At 44.5% G+C, this 23,640-nt stretch overlaps 1 protein-coding gene across 4 annotated transcripts in view; it reads left to right on the top strand.

Annotated features, from left to right (window-relative positions):
- Positions 1-23,640, top strand: part of tbc1d30 (TBC1 domain family, member 30) — a 109,653-nt gene that overhangs the window by 61,922 nt on the left and 24,091 nt on the right. For all 4 annotated transcript variants that reach the window (XM_038780548.1, XM_038780549.1, XM_038780551.1 and 1 more), the window contains 4 exons: positions 4,197-4,382; positions 6,518-6,686; positions 7,806-7,974; positions 17,202-17,307. In XM_038780548.1, coding sequence (XP_038636476.1) covers positions 4,197-4,382; positions 6,518-6,686; positions 7,806-7,974; positions 17,202-17,307 — 630 coding nt within the window. The remainder of the gene's footprint in view (positions 1-4,196; positions 4,383-6,517; positions 6,687-7,805; positions 7,975-17,201; positions 17,308-23,640) is intronic.

The raw sequence follows: 23,640 nt of genomic DNA, 5'->3' as shown, positions 1-23,640 counted from the left end.
TTTTTAAAAAAAGACATTTATTGGTATTGTGTCTATTGATTTAATGCTTGTGACTGTGAACAACTGGAAACTTCGGATTTCTTTGGAATGTTTTTTGGAAGGTTTTGGAATGATCCACTGAACAATTCCTCCTCTCACTCCCCATCCGCTCTGTGAAAGAAATGAAATGCACATTGTTTTCTAATTGTTCTCTTTTATGAATTAACATTGCCCACTACCTTCAAAATAGTTTTACTTCATTCATGAGTGGCTGGTAGATCTGGCTGTAGAAGTGGAGATTGAAGGACAACAAGAGGATTCTTTACTCAAAGATTCCTAATTAGCCCTATCTCAATACACAAGAGAGTGAAGAAAAGTGGGGGAATGGGAGTATTTTCAGTATAAAGCTGGAAGCGCTGAAGGTTTGAGCAGAGAGTAAGAGAGTTGTATTCTTATCTTGATAACTCTGTTATGTCATTGAATTAATTTTGGCATTGTAACCATGACCTGGGTGCTAAGCCTCTTTAAGTGTTAGAAATGTCTGAATTCTTGTCTGGCTACCCTGATCTCAGACAGGGTATGTAGCCAATGGATAGCACAGGTAATGCTGGCTGTCCGTCTGGGCATTTCCTCGGGAAGACGGTGCTGTTGTGGTAATATCATTAGACTGGTAATCCAGAGGCCCAGGCGAATGCTCGAGGGACATGGTTCATTGCTGGTGGAATTTAAATTCAATTAACTAAAACCTGGAATATAAAGCCAGATTCAGAAATATGACCATAAAGCTACCACAATTGTTGTAAAACACATCTCGTTCACTCATTTCCTTTGGGACAAGAAATCTGCTGACCGTACCTGGTCTGGCCTACATGTGACTCCAGATCCAGTTGACTCGTTGCTGTCATCTAAAATGGCCTTGCAGGCCACTTAGTCCAAGAGCAATTAGAGATGGGCAACAAATGCTGGCCTTGCCAGTGATGACTGCATTCCATGAAAGAAATCTTCGAAATTAATTCCCAACATATATTTAATTGGCTTCCTGGGACCACCTGAACAGGTGCATATCCTGCTCTCTGCATGCTAGTTTCGAGGGACAATTGAATCTCTCAGCCATTATCTTTCCAGCAAAAAACTCTCACAATCATCAATTAATATTTCCAATAGCTGTACATTCATATGAAGACAAAATGATTTAATGGACAATTGATCATCCTCGTACTCAAATTTTGCCTTGTTTGCTTATCTTTGTTTGCTTACTGCTATTATTATTATTATCCAGCTGTCAAAATACAATAAGTGCTGCATGTTGGTTTGTATTCACTGTAAGCTGTTAATACCCACGGTAACTCCAGGTTCAGTATCTGGAAAGGAAAGCATTCAAAGGATGTCAGGGTAATCTAACAACAGTGTCCTTCCATGACGTACGTTGTGATGGCTACTGCTGCGAAACATGTATCAGTAATTGCGTAAATAACACTGCTGGTCTCACACTTCTATGGTTTGGCATTTAGAATTTGCTTTTGTGTTACATGAAGGTTGAAATGCAGAGTATCTGTGAACGTACTGACATGAATAGAAAAATGCAAATCAGGACCTTTTTCTTTTTAACCTTGATTCAGGGATGTCTGTGTAACTCCACATTGGTAATACTTTTAGTTGTTGCAAAGTTTGTTCATAGAATGTATGACATTAGCAAGGCAGGGTTAATTTTCCATCCATAATTGCTCTGAGGGCAATTAAGACTCAATTACATAAATTTAACCTCATTATCCTGACTAATAACTGACCCGATTGGATCGTTCTTTCTCTTATACTGATTGTGCTGGCTCTTGGGCTGATTTGGGTAAAATTTGAGGTTATCTGAGCAATTGCTAATGAAATATCCAATTGCTTTAGAATTGATCTAAAAGCAATCATTGCCAATGATCTGTTTGCTCGAAAAAGGTCAACTTCAATTAGTGTGCAAAGAAAACAATCCTACAATTATACAGAACCTTTCACAACCTCAAGCATCCTCCAAATGCTTTCCAGCCAATTAAGTCCTTTTGAAATGTAATAACCACACAGCCAGTAGCAGATACAGTTTTTGGTGAGATTCATTGCGAGATGCATGTTGGCCTGGACACTGAGACTCTTAGTCATCTTTGAAAAATTTCATGGGAACTTTCTCGTTCACTTGTGCAGGCAGATGTGAACTTAATCCAATGCTTAGACAAAAGACAGCAGCTCCAATCATCTTTGTTTCGTAAGTAAAGTCGCCATAGTCCCAGGTGACCATCGGCTGCTTTTCCCCTTTTGAGGGGTGGTGATTTAACCTGAGGATCACCATACCTCAGGTGGGGGGGTGCCGGTACGGGAATTGAACCCACGTCGTTGGCCTCTCTCTGCATCAAAAACCAGCTGTCCAGCCAACCGAGCTAAACCGGCCCACAATCTTTAATTAAGGAAGTATGTAAAGGAAGAAAACATTAGAAATAGTTCAGAGAAGGTTTACTAGACTAATACCATGAGTGGGCGGGTTGTCTTATGAGGAAAGGTTGGAGGGGTTAGGTTTTATTCACTAAAGATTAGAAGAGTTGGTTTTTGCGGAAGAACTTGAAACAATGTTTAAAAAGAAGACGTCGCCCATTTAAGACAGAGATTAGGATAATTAATTTTTCTCAGAGGATAGTGGGTCTTTGGAACTCCCTTCCTTATAAGGCAGAGGAAACGGAGACTTTGAATATTTTTCTGGAAGAGCTGGATAGATTATTGATAAATTAGGGGGTGAAAAGTTATTAGGAGTCGGTGGGAGGTTACAATCAGATCAGCCATGGTCTTTGTAAATGTTGGGCAGCATCTGCTCTTTCTAGGAAGCACTTGAGAACAAAAAGGCAGTCTTTTTTAAAAAACTGTGGAAGGAAAACAACCTGCGCCCCTGAGTTAATGGATCCCTGCAGAGATATTTAAATAAACAATCTTAATCCCCCCTTTGAAACTGCCAGCCTGTCAATCAAAAGCTTTTAAGAGGCATCAAAAAGCTTTTAGGAAGCAATGGTGCTGAAATTGAATGTAAACGATGCAGTTCTAAGCTTTTAGCCTTCTGTGCATACAGTCTTCAATACTTTAAAGGGCAATGAAATTGACTGTGAGAAAACATTTCAAAGTTTTCAACCTCATTAAAGGGACTACTTTTACCTTAATCGTAGCAGATCTTTGTACTTGGCATACTGACAGATTGTTTAAAGGGTTTTGGGGTTCAAATGGGAACACTTTCACTTTGTTATGAGAGAACTTTAATTTTTAGATACTGACTGACTATTTAAGGGGTTTAAAGGCTGTAAATGGGAAGAACAGCCAAATGATCCCATCCCTAAAAAAATTTGCAACCGGATCCCCTCCAGCCCAGCGCATGTCCCTCTGCTCTCCACCTCTGATGATGGACCCTGATAGACAACCTGGAGACATCTGTAGGGAGATTACTTAGCCCCTTGCTATCCCTCAGACTACAAGCTGGCAGGTTAGTACTGCCAAGGGGTACGACCTGAAGGGGGGAATTGGGGGACTGAAGGGTGAGATGGGGGGGCAGGGGGCAAGGTGTGAAATGAGGGGTGTCCTGAAAGGAGGATGAGAGGAGTGAAAGGGTTTACTGAGGGGGGAAATGAGGAAGGGCGAGAGGGACCACTGAGGGCGTGGAACTTGCCAGCGATTGGTGGTGGGGGGGGGGGGGGGGGCGCGCAGCAGCATTCTGAAATTGATGTGCCCTTTAAAAATGGCATTCCGATCTCAGGGGAGCGGGATCTGTTCGGGAGATTGAATCCCGCCCTTCCCATGTCTAGCAAGAAGCGCGGTGTGCCATGGAATGGCACTGACCGATTGAAGGTTAAAACCTTTCTAAGTGCCATTGCATGACGCGCCAGGATCACTCCTAGCTCCAGCAGGAATTACTCTGGTTTCCCTGTTGGCACTTAGTCACCGATTGGGAGAATTCTGCCCTAAATCTTATTGTGAGATTTAAGTTGGCAGCTGAGAATTCAAATCTCTTGTTTAAAGTTATCCATCTCTATAGGAATTATAACAATCTAAAAACACATTTAGCCTTTACAGATGTATTAACATTATTGTGCCGGGGACAAAGAGAGGCTCATAAATTGGTTATTGTTCTAAACCCTTCAAGATACAGCCGTAGAATGTAGGTATACATTCGAATACTTATACTTCAAATTGTTTGTTTCCAGGATCTTCACAGAACCGGTTGCAGTTCTTACTGCGGGCAGGAAGCTGAGCAGGACCGTGTGATGCTGAAGCGAGTCCTTCTTGCATATGCTCGCTGGAACAAATTTGTCGGCTATTGCCAAGGCTTCAATGTACTTGCTGCGCTCATATTGGAAGTAATGGAAGGGAATGAAGGAGACGCACTGAAGGTATTCCAGTGATGCAGAACAAATTTGTTGATGCCATTAAAGAAAGAAGAAAATTCCAATATATATATGTCGTGCTCCATCACATTTTTGCGAATTCTCTCTGCATTGATATACATTTGATATACATTTGAACAGCATTGCTGATTAGATCTACTTGGAGAAATTGGTACTGTAACACAAAGATGTACGGTTCAGATCGGATTCTAATTTTATCTTCAGGCTAAAGCTTCACACTTTTACTGTGAGCATTATCAGCACATGTTTATTGACATTTTATTGACAATGCAGTGACTTAAACTGAATCATATACCAATCATCTAGCAATTTCAGCTTTTATTGTTGGTAGTTGAGTGTCAAGGAGGCGTTGTTGAGGGAGGTGGCGGCAGAGTTGGTATTGTTGCTGCACTAGTGAACCAGGGACCCAGGGTAATAATTAGCTCGAATTAGGACAGATAGGTTAAACTCAACAAAATAACTGGAACGAAAAGTTTAATGATGGCCATGAAACCATTTTTTATTGTTGTAAAACCCATCTAGTTCACTCATGTCCTTTAGGGAAGAAACTTTGCCGTATCTGGTCTGGCCTACATGTGGTTGACTCATAAATGCCCTCTGAAATAGCCTAGCAAACTACTCAGTTGTATTCAACTGGTACATGACACAAAAAAGGAATGAAACCGGCCGGAACACCCTGCATCGCACTAGGCACCAGAAACAGCAATGGCAAACCCAGCCCTACCGACACTGCAAAGTCCTCCTTACTAACATCTGTGTCCTTGTGCCAAAGATGGGAGAGCTGTCTCACAGACTAGTCGAGCAATAGCCTGACATAGTCATTCTCATGGAATCAGACCTCTCAACAATGACCCAGACACCACTATCACCATTCCTGGGTATGTCCTGTCTCACTGGCAGGAGGGACCCAGCAGAGGTGGCAGCGCAGTGGTATACGGTCGGGAGGGAGTTGCCCTGGGAGTCTTCAACATCAACTCTGGACCCCATGAAGTCTCATGGCTTCAGGTTAAACGTCGGCAAGGTAACCTCCTGCTGATGACCACGTACTGTCCACCATCAGCTGATGAATCAGTACTACTCCATGTTGAACGTTACTTGGAGTAAGTACAGAGGATGGCCAAGCACAGAATATACCCTGGGTGGGGCACGTCCATGTCTATCACCAAGAATGGCTCGGTAGTACCAGCACAGACCGAGCTGGCCAGGTCCTAAAGGAAATAGCTGCTAGACTGGGATTGCAGCAGGTGCCTGCTGTACCTGCGCGCTTACTTTCAGCGATTGATGCACAAGGACTTGCTGTATATCCACCTCTCAATTTACAGCCATTCAAATAATAATCTGCCTCCGATTTTGTTACCGAAGTGGATAATCTTACATTTATCCACATTATACTGCATCTCCTATGCAAATGCCTTGATCGCTTTAACTCCAAGAGCTATATCTAATTTGAATATGCCTCGACAGTGTGGCCTCAGCCCCAGGACAATCTGACTCTTGCTTGGACAATCTTGTAACTCTTGCCCCAGCAAGGTCTTTACTACTCTGTCCCTTGGCCACCCCATAGTCCTGCCTCTGCCTCCCCCACATGTATTGCCTGCAGTGTCCAGCTTTGTGCAGATTATGATACCGACACCCAATATCTCTCAGCAACACTCCTAAAGGTAGGTGAAAGCAGAATCGACATACCTCAAACTCATCGATGAAATGAAGGCCACTAGATGTGAGCTGCTTATACACAGTCAGGAGACAAAGTATTCAAATTATCTGCTGACGGGGCACATAATTCAGAGGTTGGGGGGGGGGGGGGATATCATTTTGGTGAGTTAGCCTTTTAATGAGCATTCCTGAGATGCAAATAAATGCAAATCTGGTTCCCAATATAGATCAGTGGGAAACCCGACCCGCCTTGAACCAGCCACCAGAGTTGGGAGAACAAAATGCCAAACTAAATTCCTGCTGGCAGGAAACTGACTTTTTCCATCATGTCAATTTAGTGCCCCAGTCGGCCATGATTCCCACCGTTGGGAGAAACAGAAAATTCTGCCTAAATGTTGCTTTCTTCTGTGGACTTCCTCGATTAATACTTGTCCCTTTTTCTTTTGTCTTTCTTTAATATGTAGGTAATGATTTACTTGATTGACAAAGTACTCCCTGAGAGTTATTTTGCCAATAATCTACGTGCATTATCAGTGGATATGGCTGTCTTTCGAGATCTGCTGCGGATAAAACTACCTGAGCTCTCTCAGTACCTTGATAACCTCCAAAAGGGTGCCAACAAGGAAAGTGCAGGTACTTTCAGTTTTATCAGAAATCATTTTTCATTTCTGGGCAAGTTTTCTCTCTCCACTGTGCTTTATTCTTCATGTTTCCCATATCCGTGTTTAGAGAAAGGACTTTATGCTGAGAAAAGAAAATTGTGCATGGGATATCCTGATTGATATAAGTAGAGCAAATTAGGTCCGCTAACAGTCGAACGCTGCCACCTTCCGCAGACTCTGTTGCTACTTACAGCCATGGTCTCATGAAAATCGCTTATTGTCACGAGTAGGCTTCAATGAAGTTACTGTGAAAAGCCCCTAGTCGCCACATTCCGGCACCTATCCGGGGAGGCTGGTACGGGAATTGAACCGTGCTGCTGGCCTGCTTGGTCTGCTTTAAAAGCCAGCGATTTAGCCCAGTGAGCTAAACCAGCCCCTGTAGTGGGTGACAAAAAATTGCAGATGATTGGCTTTTTAACGAGCCTATTAGCTTGATCATTGTTTTTTTCAACAGGACAGGTGAACTTCATATTTTAGCACTGGGGGCCACCTTCTTTATTATCAGAGACTGGAGGACATCAGGGGTTGGAGGGACATGGTTGGTGGGCGGCGGCGAGAGGGGGGGGGGTGGCAGCCTATCATTTTTAACCATAAAACCCCGCCCTGGATGGGACTTTGATTGTTACTAAGCTAACAAAAGGAGGAAACTGACACATTTTCTGATTAAGGGGAGTCTTTCCTGTGATATTTAGCTTTTTAGCTCAATGACTGTCACTATATATACTTTTTAAAAAGGAGGAGCCAAAACTCCGAACAAAAAATATTTAGATTAATTCGAATTTTTTAATAAAATTATTTCAAGTGATACTTGCCATGTGATTTTTGAAAAAAGATAATTTTAAATTCCTGAAGTTATTTAAAATTTTAAAAATAAATGCAGTGTTTTCATTACCAGATTAAGTATTTCTGGACTGTCAAGAAATGTGTACACCATATTTTGATCTCTTAAATTTAATAAAAGTTTCCAAGTGATAATATGTTGGCAAATGGAAAGATACTTTCAATACATGATTTGAGAACATGACGTTTTGCCTTAACTGTGATAACATGTATATTTAATCTGTTCACACCGTGGTTCTTTCTTTGACAGGCAGCTATGAGCCGCCCCTGACCAATGTGTTCACCATGCAGTGGTTCCTAACTTTATTTGCTACCTGCCTTCCTAATCACACTGTGCTACGCATCTGGGACTCTGTGTTTTTTGAAGGATCTGAGGTGATCCTCCGAGTAGCCCTGGCGATCTGGGCAAAACTTGGAGAGTAAGTTACAAACTGCAAGCAATTCTGTGATTTTCCTTTGTTTAGCCTGGGCAAAATGTAAGAAAGAGGTACTAAATTTAAGATTTGTGTGAAAACCATTTTCTCGTGTCGACCTTGGAAATGCCCAATCCACCCTCTTCTACCTTCCCCCACATAGAAACATCTATTTTCCCCTCTGCAAGCTCTCTCCCGGCCTCCCAGAGAAACATCTATTTTCCTCTCAGTCCACTCAATTTTGCATTTGATCTCCTGTTTGGTCATTTTTGATTTGACTAAACAAAACTAAACGGGCAGAGGCGACAGCGTAGTCGTAATGTCACCAGACCGATAAATCTGGAATTAAAAAGCTAGTCTCAGTAATAGTGACCATGAAAGTGTTTTTTTTTTTAAGAAGTATTTTTATTCAACAAATTTTCAACAATTTTACCACACAAAACAGCCCCACAAAACCCCCCAGCCCACCTAAACCCCCTCCTCCCTCAACAGTCAATGGTAACCAACTTCTGAAAATGCATGATGAACAAACCCCAACAATTGGAAAACCCCTCTCTCGCCCCCCTCAGAGCAAACTTCACCTCTTCCAGGGTCAGAAACTTCAGCAGGTCCGCCTGCCATGCCGGGGCACAGGGTGGAGAAGCTGACCTCTAAACCCAACAAGACCCACCTACAAGCAATCAGCGAGGCGAAGGCTAAAACCTCTGCCCCCACATCCGCCTCCAGCTCTGGCTGGCCTGACACCCTGAATATGGCTTCGAGAGGACTGGGTTCCACGTCTACATGTATAACCCCCAAAATGGTGCTGGACACCTTCCTCCAAAACCTTTCCAGCTTTGGGCAGGCCCAAAACATATATGCACATGGTTCGCAGGGCCCCTCCCGCATCGTTCACAGACATCCTCCACTCCTTCAAACAGCTGGTTCATCCTAGATTTTGTAAGGTGCACCCTATACACTACCATCAGCTGCATTAGCCCCAGCCTCACGCACAAAGCTGAGGCATTGATCCTCTGAAACATCTCATACCACAGACCCTCCTCCATCATTACGCCCAACTATTCTTCCCACTTCGTCTTAACCCCCCTCCAAGGACATCCCGTCCTCTTCCAAAATCCTCCTGTAAATCGCTGAGACACCCCCCCAACCCCCGGCACTCCCACCCCACCGACAGCAGCGTCTTCAGCAATGAGGAGGCAGATGCTATCAGGAGGTTGGGAAGACCTTCCTCGCAAAGTGACCATGAAAGAGTTGTTGATTGTTGTAAAACCCAGTTCTTCACTAATGTCCTTTAGGAAAGGAAATCTGCCGTCCTTATCTGATCTGACCTACATGGGGCCCCAGACACAAAGCAATGTGGTTGACTCTTACAGTATCATTTGAAATAGCCTAGCAAACCATGGGTATATGAATAGGGAGAAAAGAGAGGGATATGGTCTTAATAAAGGCAGAAGGTGTTTTTTTAAAGTTAAGGTATCATGATCGGCACAGGCTTGGAGGGCCGAATGGCATGTTTCTGTTCTGTACTTTTCTTTGTTCTGTATTCATTGGATATTGATTCACTGAACATAAAAAAGTAAACAATTAAAAAAATGAACATGCAAGGCAGTGACCATCCCCAACAAGAGAGGATCTGACCATTGCCCCTTGACATTCAAATGGTACTACCATCGCTGAATCCACCACCTTTAACATCCCGGGGGTTATCATTGAACAGAAACTGAATTGGATCAGTCATATAAATACTGTGGCTACAAGAGCAGGTCAGAGGCTGGGAATTATTCGTAATTTTAAAAATGCTGTACCAGGAAATAAGGCATGGCTGACAAAATATAAACCAACATGGAATAGATGACAAATGTAAATTCTATTGACCTACTTTAATCTGACTTGAAACAGCAATAGAAAGGTCACTGTGACCTTCCAACTTCTGAGAATAAAAAAACACTCCGCTATCTCAGCAATCAGTTGTGCAGAAGTAGGAAAAGACTGTGGATGTTGGAAATCTGAAATACAAACAAAAATTGCTCGAGGTAATAATAATAATCTTTATTGTCACAAGTAAGCTTACATTAACACTGCAATTAAGTTACTGTGAAAAGCCCCTAGTCACCACACTCCGGCGCCTGTTCGGGTATGCAGAGGGAGAATTCAGAATGTCCAAATTACCTAACAAGCATGTCTTTCGAGACTTGTGGGAGGAAACTGGAGCACCCGGAGGAAACCCACGCAGACACGGGGAGAACGTCCAGAGTCCGCACAGACAGTGACCCAAGCCGGGTATCGAACCTGGGATCTGGCACTGTGAAGCAACAGTGCTAATCACTGTGCTACCAGTTCAAGCTGCCTCTGACTCCCCATAACCTGTCCACCATCTACAAGGCACAAGTCAGGAGTGTGAAAGAATTCTTTCCACTTGCCTGAAGAGTACAGCTCCAACAACACTGGTGAAACTCAACACCATCCAGGACAAAGAAGCCTGCTTGACTGGCACCCCATCCAGCACTTTCAACATCCACACCTCTCACCACCGATGAACTGTGTCAACAGTGTGTACCATCTACAAGATGCACTGCGGCAACTGACCAAGGCTCCTTCGACAGCATCTTCCAAAACCTACGACCTCAACCACCTAGAAGAACAAGGGCAGCTGATGGAAGGGAACACCTCCACCTCGTAGTCCCCCTCCAAGCCACTCACTATCCTGACTTGGAACCAAATTGCTATTCCTTCACTGTCAGCTGGGTCAAAATTGTGGACCTCCTTTGCTAATTGCACTGTGGGTGTACCTACAGTCCAAAGATGTGCAGGTTAGGTGGATTGGCCATGATAAATTGCCCTTAGTGTCCAAATTTGCCCTTAGTGTTGGGTGGGGTTACTGGGATATGGGGATAGTGTGGAGGTGTTGACCTTGGTTAGGGTGCTCTTTCCAAGAGCCGGTGCAGACTCGATGGGCTGAATGGCCACCTTCTGCACTGTAAATTCTATGATCTACAACTGTGGACTGGAGCAGTTTACGAAGGCAGCTCACCACCACCTTCTCAACTGCAGTGAAGGAGGTTTCACCTCACCAGTGACCCCCACATCCCATGAAAGAATGCTGTACCAGGAAATAGGACATGGCTGAGAAAATATAAACCAACATGGAATAGATGGCAAATCTATTGATCTACTTTAATCTGACTTGAAACAGCAATAGAAAGACCACTGTGACCTTCCAACCTCTCAGGAAACAGAAACACTCCACTAACTCAGCAATCAACTTGTATAGCAAGTTGTGGATGATGGAAATCTGAATTAAAAACAAAAATTGCTGGAAGTGCTCAGCAGTTCAGACAGCCTCTGTGAAAATCGATTTGTCTTGGGGTTTTTTTTGGATTGTGTATGGCAACGTCTTCGTTAAAAAAAAAAATGAAGCCAATGACAACATTAGAGAAAAATCCGTTCCACCCTTTGTTTTTGGTGTGAGGCCTTACTAAAGTAGCAGCTGCTAAATTTCCAGAGCTTGGGCTGAAGAGAAAATAATCACAAGGAAATGCTCATTTCCCTTGAACTTCTGGAAACATATTTTGGGAGACTTACTGACTTTTGTTTGTTTAAGGTGGATCAAAGTAAAGCCATAATAAAAACATTTTTTCCGGAAACTGTTAACTTTCTGTTAACTATCAAATATTTTGGCTAAAGATCTCAGCAATTATAGGAAACATCATTTATATTGTGGAGTAAGTGTATCTATAATATCCAATAAATTAACCCTCCACTTTTTTTCCGTCTCACAAAAAAACATTGCAGTCCATTGTTAATTTGAGTCTTTTTCCCAGATTGCTGACAAATTCTTGTCATACAGATTCAATGGGCGGGATTCTGCGACCCCCCGCCGGATTGGAGAATCCCCAGGGGGCAGTGTGAATCCCGCCCCGCCGCTCCGACGCTGGCTGCCTATTCTCCGGTGCCGGTTTTCGGGCGGGGGCGGGGTTTACGCCCGCAATTCTCCGGGCTGACAGTTTCTGGCAAGTCCTGCCGGCGTGAAATGGACTTGGTCCATCACTGCGGGACCTGGCTTGTAGGCTAGGTGAGTCCTTGGGCGGGGGGGGGGGATCTGGCCCCGGGGGAGGGGTCCCCCACGGCCGCCTGGCCCCGCGATCGAGACCCATCGATCTGCGGGCGGGCCTGTGCCGTGGGGGCACTCCTTCCTTCTGTGCCGGCCTCTGTAGGGCTCCGCCATGGCCGGCTCGGAGAAGAACCCCCCCCTGCTCATACGCAGGAAACACGCCGGCTGGTCTGCGCATGCGCGGAATCACGCCGATGGTTCTGCGCATGCGCCAACTCGTGCCGGCCCTTTGCCGCCGGTTGGCGTGGCGCCAACCCCTCCGCTGCCGGCCTAGCCCCCGGAAGTGCGGAGGATTCCGCAACTTCCGGTTGACCCAACACCGGAGCGGTTCACGCCGTTCTTGGCGCCGGCATCGGGCCATCCTGCCAATTGTAGGAGAATCCCGCCCAATATTTCTGATGATGAGAATATTGTACAGGGAAGATGCAGTGCAGTTGCTCATCATTCCAGCTAAGTAAAGCTTGGAGAATATAAAAGTACAAATTGCAAGAAGTTATTCACTTTTCCCCTTCCCATTACTCTGTTAAACCTGCATTTCCTGAATTAAGATTCCATTTACAAAAATTGTCATTGAGCTTTAGCGATTGCTATTTGAAACACACAAATGCTGTGCATGCTTGTCAAAATGCCAGGAACGCTTTGCCCACTGGCCAATCCACTTAATTTGCACATCTTTGGATTGTGGGAGGAAACCGGAGCACCCCAGAGGAAATTCATGCAGACACAGGGAGAATGTGCAAACTTCACACACACAGTCACCCAAGGTTGGAATCGAACCCTGGTTCCTGGCACTGTGAGGCAGCAGTGCTAGCCACTGTGCCACCATGCCACCCAAACTTAACTTTCTGATCAATAGTAAACCCCAGGATATTGAAGGTGTTGGATTTAGAGGTGGTAATGCCATTGCTTGTTAAGGGGAGATGGTTGGATTCCCTCTCATTGTAGATGGTCATTACCTGGTCATTAAGTGGTGTGAATGTAACTTGTCATTTATCAGTCTAAATCTGAATATTGTCCAGATTTCCCTGTTTCCAGTCATGGGCAGGCTTGGAGGAGTCAGGAGGTCAGTCACTCGCTGCAATTTTCCGGGCCTCTCAGCTGCTCTTGTAGCCACAGTATTTATAAGGGGCTGGTTTAGCTCACTTGGCTAAATCGCTGGCTTTTAAAACAGACCAAGCAGTCCAGCAGCACGGTTCGATTCCCGTACCAGCCTCCCCGGACAGGCGCCGGAATGTGGTGACTAGGGGCTTTTCACAGTAACTTCATTGAAGCCTACTCGTGACAATAAGTGATTTTCATTTCATTTATAAGTTAATTAGATATAGGAGCAGAATTAGGCCATTTGGCCTATCGAGTCTGCTCCGCCATTCGACCATAGCTGATGTCATCCTGGCCTTAACCGCACCGTCCTGCCTGTTCTCCATAACCCTTCAACGCATTACCAAATAAAAATTTGTCTAACTCCTCCTTAAGTTTACTCACTGTCCCAGCATCCACCACACTCTGGGTAGCAAATTCCACAGATTTGCAACCCTTTCCTCCTCAACACTGTTTTAAATTTGCTATCTCTTATCTCATTCTAGAATGCCCCACAAGAGGAAGCATCCACTCCACGTCTACTTTATCCATACCTTTTATCATCTTGTACACCTCAATTTGATCTCTCCTGTCTTCTAAACTATAGAGAGTATCGGCCTAAACTGTTCAATCTTTCTTCCTACAACAGAGCCCTCACCTCTGGGATCAATCTAGTGAATCTAATGAACCATTTATATGGCTGGTCCAGTTCAGTTTCTGCTCAATGGTAACACTTCCCACCCCCCCCCGGAAGTTGATAATGGGGCATTCAGGATGGTAATGCCATTGAATGTCAAGAGGAGATCTTTGGATTCTCTCCAACGTGGTGGTTCGAATGTTACCAGTCACTTATTAGTCCAAGTGTGAATGTTGTCCAGGTTTTGTCGCTTACAATCAAGAGTAGACTGATGGGGTAGTAAGTCATTTCCTGGATTGGATTTGTCCTGCTTTTTGTGGACATCACATACCGGGGCAATTTTCAAAACTGTTGGATAGATCAATGTTGCAGCTGTACTGGTACATCTTGGCGAAGCGTGCGGTTAGTTCTCGAGCACAAGTCTTCAGTCCTACTGTCAGGATGTTGTTAGGCGTTTTGGTCATTGCTGCACCTTCAACTTTCTCTTAATATCACCTGAAGTGAATTGAATTGGCTGAAGATTAGCATCTGCGATTCTGGGGAACTCAGGCAGAGGCCCCGATGAATCATCCATTTAGCACCTCTGGATGATGATTGTAAATCATAGAATTTACAGTACAGAAGGAGGCCATTCGGGCCATTGAGTCTGCACCGGCTCTTGGAGAGAGCACCCTACCCAGGCCCACATCTTCACCCTATCCCCATAACCCATTAACCACACCCAACACTAAGGCCAATATTTGGACACTAAGGGCAATTTAGCATGGCCAATCCACCTAACCAGCACATCTTTGGACTGTGGGAGGAAACCGGAGCACCCGGAGGAAACCCACGCACACACGGGGAGAACGTGCAGACTCCGCACAGACAGTGACCCAAGCCGGGAATTGAACCTGGGACCCTAGAGCTGTGAGGCAATTGTGCTAACCACTATGCTACCGTGCTTCAGCCTTGTCTTTTACACTGATGTGTGCTGGGCTCCTCCATCATTGGGGATGGGGATATTTGTCAAGAGCCAGGACTGCAGAGATCTGATTGTGGGCTTAGCTCTTCTAAGGTCTGATGCTTCTGCTGTTTAGCGGGCTAGTTGTCCTGTGCCTTATCTTCACCAGGTTGGCACCACATTTTTAGGTATGTCTGATGGTGTTGCTGGTATACTCTGTTACGCTTCTCACGGAACCAAGTTTGATCGCCTAGTTTGGTTGTACCGGGAGAGTGAGGGCTGTGCCAAACTTGGTGTTTACAGATCGTGATTGAATACAATTATGCTGCCTGAGATGCCCCACAATGTATCATGGATGGCCAGTTTTAAAATGCTAGATCTATCCGTAGTCTATTTTATTTTGTTGCTGGTAGTTGCACACAACAGAGAGTTTCCCCGGTGTGAAGATGGGACATCATCTCCACAAGGTCTGTGGGGTTGGTCAACATTATTGCCAAGGACAGATTCAGTGGTCAAGTAGGTTTTCGCCCTCTTGTCAGTTCTCTCACCAGCTGCTGCAGGCCCAGTCTGTCGGATATGTCCTTCAGGACTTGGCCAGCTTCGTCAGTGGTGGTTCTATTGAGCCATTCTTAGTGATGGGCATTGGAGTGCATTTTGTGCCCTTCCTATCTGCAGTGCTTCTTCCCAGTGGTGTTCAACTTTGATTAGTACTGATTCACCAGTTGAGGGAGGCTGTTAATAGCTACTCAAAGTACTAATTCTCTTCGGTGACAGTCAAATATTGTGACAAATCACTCTATTTTTGAAAACAAACTCTCTTTTTTGCCAGCTCTTTGTAAATGCTGCCCAATTAATCCTACTCTCCAGTTCTTCCCCCGTAGCCCTAAAAATCTGCTCTGACTACACCTAGCCAATTGGGACAGTAAGAGATCTGTTATAATTTACCCAAAAGAAAGGTTCAATCACTGTTCGATGATTTCAGGCTGGGGTTAAGGTAGCTTACTAAATGTGTAGCATTAAAGGATAAATCAAAAGAGGGAAGTTCCCACCTCCTTATCATAGTTTTGATGAAGAAATTTATTAGGCTATTGTGATTTGTTTCTGCACCATTATCTTTCACAGCTATCAAGTTTGTTCTTTGACTGAAGGTAAAATTGGATGACTGCATGAATCTCTGTAGCTTCTACAAATCCCAAATCCCTGTCTGCTGCTACATTTCCTGTTGTTTTTCCACCCACAAGAGCACAAGTATGCACAAGGGTCAGGAGCAGGAGTAGGCCCCTACACTGTCATTCGATAAGATCATGGCTGATCTGATTGTGGCCTCAACTCCACTTTCCTGCCTGTCTCCCACCACACTTGACCCCATTATTAATCAAGACTCTATCTGACTTAACCTTGAACATATTCAATAATCCAGCTCCACTGCTCCCAAGAGAAGAAAATTCCACATACTCTAAAAACAAATATTCTGCTCATCTCAATCGTAAATGGAAGACTCCTCGGGCGCGATTCTCTGGCCTCCTCGCAACGTGAATTTCAGTAGTGGGAGGCGGCCTGGTGTTGGCAGGTGGCGGGATCATCCAGTCGCCAGTGTCAATGGCATCTCCCATTGAATCCACCCCCCGCCGCCGGTAAACCCACGGTCCACGTTGGAAGATCCGGCTGCCATGAACAGCCGGTAGATCTCGTCCTCAATTTTTAAACTGTGATTCCTGACTAGACTCTCCCCATTAGGGGAAGCATCCTCTCAACATCCACTCTGTCAAGCCCCCTCAAGATAAATAAGGTCACCTCTCATACTTCTAAACTCCAATGGATATAGACCCAATCTGCTCAATCTGTCATCATAAAATAACCCCTTTGTCCCAAGAATTAGTCAAACACACCTTCTCGGAACTTTCAATGCAATTCTATTTTTCCTTCTGGAGACCAGAAATGTACACTGTACTTCAGATGTGATTTCACAACTGTGACAAAATCCCATATTCTTTTATTTTTATTTTTATTTTTATTTCCATTCCCTTTGCAATGAACAACAACAGTCCATTTGCCACCCTAACCGTTTACCGCACCTGCATATCAATTTTTTGTGATTCATGTACCGGGAAAGCCTGATCACTCAGTGCCGTGGAGTTCTGCAACTTCTCTCCATTCAAAAAAACACTGCTTTTCTATTCTTCCTGTCAAAGTGGACAAGTTCACACTTTGGCACAATACACTCCATCTACCAAATTATTACCCACTCGCCTGGCCTATCTCAATCCCTCTGTAAACTCTTTTATGATCTGTCGGCAACACGGCGGCAGTCAGCATTCACCTTGAATCTATTCACGCCATGCTGACACTGACCGTACATTGTCCATGTGGAAACAAAGTGAATGTATACCATGAAAAAAAATAATCAGTTATCTCTATTTACAGTCGAGGTAATGATAGGGGGACATTTTCTTTTATTTTAACAGAAGAATTGAAAGCTGCCAAAGTGCGGACGAGTTCTACAGCACCATGGGAAAACTGACTCAAGGCATGCTGGAGGACAGTTTGATTGACTGCAATGAGCTGATGCAGGTCAGTAATTTTGCTCCTATTTTTTTTGAATTCCTCCAGTCACCATTTGTAACAACATCAGCGAGTTTCCATGAAGATTTCCTCTGTTTGCAGTTTTTTCAGGAAGTGTAAATGCTTTCCGATGGAACATGTTGACCATTTCTCTGAAAGAGGGCCAAACAAAGAAAACCTTCCTGAATACATTTGCGTCCACTTAGCAACTTGAGATATTTGAACCCTGTGGTGTCGTCTTAGATGTTTGTCTCGAGGAGATTTCAAATTTCGGGCATCCTTCAGGATGTTTGGAAAGGAATTGCCATTAATTCTAGATTTTTATTGAATTCAAATTTCGCCATCTGCCCAGGGTAGGATTTGAACCCGTGTCCACAGAGCATTACCCTGGGCCTTTGGATGCCAATACCACTATGCTACCCCTCCCCTTTGAGGATGTAACTAGTCAGGTGGATAAAGAGCCAGTAGAAGGACAAGTGTATTTACAAAAGATATTCAATAAAGTGCTGGAGTAAAGGTTAATAAGTGGTAAGGACCTATGGATGGAAGATTGGTTAATGGACAGGAAACAGAAAGTAGGGATTAAATGGATAATTTTCACCTTGACGGGCTGTAAGTAGTGGATGTTACAAGAGTCACTGCAGGACCTCAGCTATTTACAATCTATATTGACCTAAACTAAGAGACGGAGGGTAATGTATCCATGTTTGTTGAGCTAGGTGAAGTAAGCTATGAGGAGGATACAAAGAACCTGCAAATAGATAGAAACAGACTAAGTGAGTTGTCACAACACTCTGGGCTAGTTCGCGGTCAATTCCAGCCCCACTGGTCCCGTGGTCGCAACACAGGTGCAATTAGATTTTATTTAAAATATCCAAGGTCCTTGGTTGAGTCCAATAAACTACAGTCACCAGGTTTATAACTTCAAAACGCAGCTAACCTTTTATTATGTACAGTATTATAATTAAATGGACAGAACGGTTCAGAAGGAAATGGACCAAATGCAAGCAAATGGGGTTAGCTTAGATGGATGTTTGGGTTGGCATGGACCAGTTTGGGCCGAAGGACCTGTCTCCATGGCGTAGATTCTATGAACGTGTAACTGATTAATATGACAACTTTCCCAACCTCCCTTTTCTAACCTGACCCATTCTCTATACACACACACAGACAAACAACACATAGGGGAAAGGGTGGCGGAAAGAGGAAAAGATATATTGAAAATAAAAGGATACGGATCTTTGATCTCTGGGTTGACATCCAGTCAATGTCTTTCTAAAGTTCAGGCTTTCGTTTTGGTATTTCCCTCCTTTTAGGCTTGAGATGATTTTCTCTGGCAAGGTTGTTTACCTTCTCTGCAGATTCAGCATTAGTTCAGATTTACATCAGAGGATATGCCAGGCTTTCAGAACAATCCAGCACTTCTTTTACTTCAGCAAACGAGAGAGAGAGAAAGCATTCCTTTCACTTACAAGATCTGCCCAGTTCTCTCAGAAAGCATCACACAGGAACCAATCACGGGCTGTTGTCAGGCAGAACACGGCCTTGGCCAATCCACCGGTTGCCAGTTAATCAATCGATCTGACCTCCTCCAGAGCTGGTTCCTCAGATCCAGGGGCAGCATGGTAGCATGGTGGTTAGCATAAATGCTTCACAGCTCCAGGGTCCCAGGTTCGATTCCCGGCTGGGTTACTGTCTGTGCGGAGTCTGCACGTCCTCCCCGTGTGTGCGTGGGTTTCCTCCGGGTGCTCCGGTTTCCTCCCACAGTCCAAAGATGTGCGGGTTAGGTGGATTGGCCATGCTAAATTGCCCTTAGTGTCCTAAAAAAATAAGGTTAATGGGAGGGGGTTATTGGGTTACTGGTATAGGATGGATACGTTGGCTTGTAGGGTGATCATTGCTCGGCACAACATCGAGGGCCGAAGGGCCTGTTCTGTGCTGTACTGTTCTATGTTCTATGTTCACCCGGTGCTGAGGAGTCTGGCTTCTCCTCTCCCAATCACATCTGGGAACACAGTGTCCTGATAAACAAGCTGTTTCAACGATGAGTCTCCCGCTTATTGGCACATCCCGATTATGGGTCCACGGACCAAAATAATAAAAATAAAATAAAAGAATTAGGAACAAAGGAAATAAAGAGGAAGGAGTCTTCCAAAGTGGATAACAAGATGGCATTTGGAGAATAGTGCGGAGAAATGTGAATTTAATCACTTTGGCTGGATGAATAGAAAATCAGAGTATATTTTTTAAAAGACTCGAAACTTTTTAATGTTGATGTTCAGAGTGGCGTGAATGCACTAGTGAAACGAACACACTGTTAGCAAGCAATTTGAAATAAAAAGACACATTGGCGTTTAGTGCAGGAGGTTAGAGTACAAGAATAAAGAAGCCTTACAATTGCATAGGGTTTTGGTGGAACCACTCCGGGAATACTGTGTGGAATAGCGGAGGTTTACTGGAGTGGATCCGGGGATAAAAGGATGGATCAATGATGAGAGGCTAAGTAAATTGGGCCTTTCTTTGAATTAGGGGGTGAGAGGTTGTTTTCCCCTGACTGGAAAATCTAGAGTATTGGGGGTGGGGGGGGGGGGGGGGGGGGGGGGGCACAGCCTCAGGATAAGGGGTCTATCATTTAGGACTGAGGTGAGGTGAGGAGAAAAGTTTTCACTTAGAGGGTTGTGAATCTTTCTCCGTCGTTGAGTATATTCAAAGTTGGGGTAGGCAGTGTTTTGATCTTCCAGGGAATTCAGGGAGTGGGTAGGAATTTGTTTTGAAGAGATGATCAGTCATATTTGTAATGAATGGCGGAGCAAACTCGAGGGGCTGTATGGTTTACTCTTACTCCTATTTCCTACGCTCTTGCGATCTGGGTTGAATCCATTCGAGGCCAATGGGTAAAAGATCTCCCTTTATTATTGACAAAGCCAGTCAGACATGAAATGAATTTAGGCAATTTTAATCCAGTTTTAATAAGTACTGTTGTTTCTCTTCACGCACCTGGTGGTATACTAGCAGACTTTCTATCTGCTTCCAGCGCGAGGTTTTCCCTCACGTCGCTAGCAGAGGGCTTATAGTTTGAGGGGCACCACTCCACTTCAAGTATGGCTGACCAGGAAAATCTCCTGCTCTTACCACCTGTCAATGGCATTTGAAGGAAGGGTTTTGCAGGTTGATATTCATGGGTCATGTTATGGGTGCACCTTCCTTGGCCATCATGTCCTGGAGTGGGACTCTTAGCTGGAGCTTCTGGCTTAGAGGCAAGGACGTTGCCCACTGCGTCACAAGATCTCCTGATGAACATTGTACTCCAAAAGAAGAATATCACATACTCAGAGTTACCATTAGTATGGTGTTCGTAAGAAATGGAAAATTACATACCGGTGTAGTGGAGAGAGCTCGTCCAAGGCTGGAACTTAGTTGGAGTTAAATCCAGCTAACTTTACTCTGCGAACTGCTGCACAATAAGTAACATGGGATGTTCATTGTTGACGCTGGATGCCTAAAATAGGAGTGCTCTAATCTTTTTTTTCTATAAATTTAGAATACCCAATTATTTTTTTCCAATTAAGGGGCAATTTAGCGTGGCCAATCCACCTAACCTGCACATCTTTGGGTTGTGGGGGTGAAACCCACGCAGACCCGGGATGAATGTGCAAACTCCTCACAGGCAGTGACCCAGGGCCGGGATTCAAACCCGGGGCCGCAGTCCCAGTGCCAACCACTGCGCCACGTGCCGCCCTGTAGTGCTCTAATCTTAAGTGCTCACAACTGTTTGGTCTAATGTGCACTAAAATATGAATGGTGAATAACAATTTTTTTAAAATGGCCACTTTGATAAAGAAAAAATCCTGAGTTCTCTCAACAGCTCAATGGTTAGAATTCAGTGATGTCTACGTTTTCCTGAGTTGGCTGATCTGGACAGGCCTGTACCCTATCTTCAGAGGGAAATGTCCAGGCAGGATTTCTGCTATTAATTACTGCAGTGACTTCTAGCAGGAAATTTTAGCTGAATTTTACTCCCTTTGCCTTGGGGTAAGTTGGCAAGTGGAGGGCATGCCTAATATTGGGACAAGACCCTGGGTGCCATTCCCAGCACCTGCCACTGATGAAACTTACGCGGACCAGGCGAGATGTTGGACGGTCAGCAAACCCATGAACCAATTGATGCCCTCAAGTGCCAATTAAAGCCTCTTTGCACCCTCAACTCCAATTATTCCCCACCCCCACCGCAATACTGCTCATGGTGGCGGGAGGCCAGAACAAGGTGTGAAGTCCAATAGTTTTCACTGTTCAGACTCATGGTGGGCACAGATTGTGGAAGGGGCACCCCTTTACAGGACATCTGGACCCCCATTGGAGACACCCCCATGGCCTTCATCTCTCAACCCCCCCCCCCCCACACCACAAAATGGCTTGTCCGCCCAGCACCTCCCCACCTCCTCACTCAAGTTTGCTATATTGCCCTCGGCGAGACCCCCCCCCCCCCCACCCCCCCCCCCCCCCCCCACCCCCTCCCCCACCCCCCCCCCCCCCCCACAGACACACACACACACACACTCACTTAACTTTGCATCAGCAATCATTGGTGTTGGAAATTGATACAGGCCCAGCAGTGGCCAGCATTCTCAGTGACGTTGCGAAGGCGCTGGCAACTCTTGGAGGCAGGACAGCCATCCCGATGGGGGCAAAGGCCCACTTCCACCCTATTATCAGCCCACCAACCATTAAGGAACTTCGGGAAAAGTCAGTTGCCAGCTGGGCTCACCACCGACATTTATGGCAGGAAGACGGGGGACCTTGGCCGTGTGTAAACTCCCAGCCCAAGTGGGTGGAGATTGGCTAAGAAATACCAACCAGGCTTAACTGGGCTGGCCACCATTACTGACTATCCTAACTTGCAGTAACTGTTTAGGGACACACAACTAGAGTACGCAATACTGATACTGCCATCACCATTGCAGGCATACCCCTGTGTGAGTGATGACTTTCATGAAGGGAGGGGAGAGCGGTAACAACAACAAAAGCTTTATTTTATAAAACCTGGATTTATTACAGTCAAAGAATGTTATCAGATGAAATAGATTTAAAAAACAAAGAACACTTGTCGAATGGTTTTCTGAATAATTATTAGCTTGTGACTTCTGGACGCTGGAGATTGTCAGTAATGATGACAGTTGTATCACCAGCCCAGAGCAAACAAGCCATTTCTCCTCAAAGGGAACACAGCTTCCTGAGTTATACGTGGCAGTGTTTTCACAGAAAACAGACTCCTGCCCTTAGGCTTTTGAAACAGCTAGCTACTCAGCAATGTTCCATTATTCTGGGAGGGGAAATACTAGAGAGTAAAAACCACAGATCACGAACCAGTGTGTAGATCGGTCATAAAAAAGGTAAAATGTAACTTTTCAATAGAGGAAATAATGATGTGTTGTCTCTATCTGGCTAAACAATTTTGGCACCTTAATTATGGGGCAGTGCGTGATTCTTTCTTGATAGTGGGAAATTGATCCAATTGAGCACATTTTTAATACAAATATGAAAGCCACGCGGGGAGATTTTCAACAGCCTGTGGAAGAGAAAGATCATTTGAATGGATTGTGATGTGTCATTACTTGTGAATCAGTTTGACACACTTAGCAAATGTTTACAGTTCAGTATTAATTTTGTGGTTGGGTCACTAATCTGACAGCCAGGCTCAGTACGATGAAATGCTTAGGAATTGTCAGAACTAGTCTTTCCTCAAGAGAATGAGGAGAAGCAGGATGGAGGGAAGGCCTAATGTTCCATTTAAGAATTTTGATATGCGTATCTGTAAATGGAATATTTAAAAAGTGTGGGAGTGCTATAGTTGTAGGGGATTCGATTGTGAGAGAAATAGATAGGTATTTCTGTGGCCGCAAAAGTTGCCTCCCTAGTGCTAGAATCAAGAGAATCTATAGAATCCCTACAATGCATAAGGAGGCTATTCAGCCCATCAAGTCTGCACTGTCCCCCTGAAAGAGCACCCTACCTAGGCCCACTACCCCACTGTAGAAGTCAGGTATTTTAAATACACTTAATATAGGTAAAAAAGCTGTTTAAAGCATAAATATTAAATCCCAGTTTTAAAATGAAAGAAACATACAATTTCCAAACTCAGACATGAGTTTGGGAAACACAGAACCACTGATAAAAACATCACATTTTTAACACCAAGAACGGACAAAGGTTGTTCCATTTCTTTAAGAGATTTACCTTTAAAGATAAGTTTCTGTAGTTGTTGGGGTACCCCAGTGACTTGAGCAATAACAGTTGCCATGTCCTGTGATGTAGGCTCACATCCTTCCTGACCTGCAGAAATTT

This window comes from Scyliorhinus canicula, chromosome 20 (genome assembly GCF_902713615.1).
Source record: "Scyliorhinus canicula chromosome 20, sScyCan1.1, whole genome shotgun sequence".
Classification (NCBI taxonomy): domain Eukaryota; kingdom Metazoa; phylum Chordata; class Chondrichthyes; order Carcharhiniformes; family Scyliorhinidae; genus Scyliorhinus; species Scyliorhinus canicula.
Note: the sequence above shows the minus strand (reverse complement) of the source record. Positions and strands in the feature narration are given on the sequence as shown.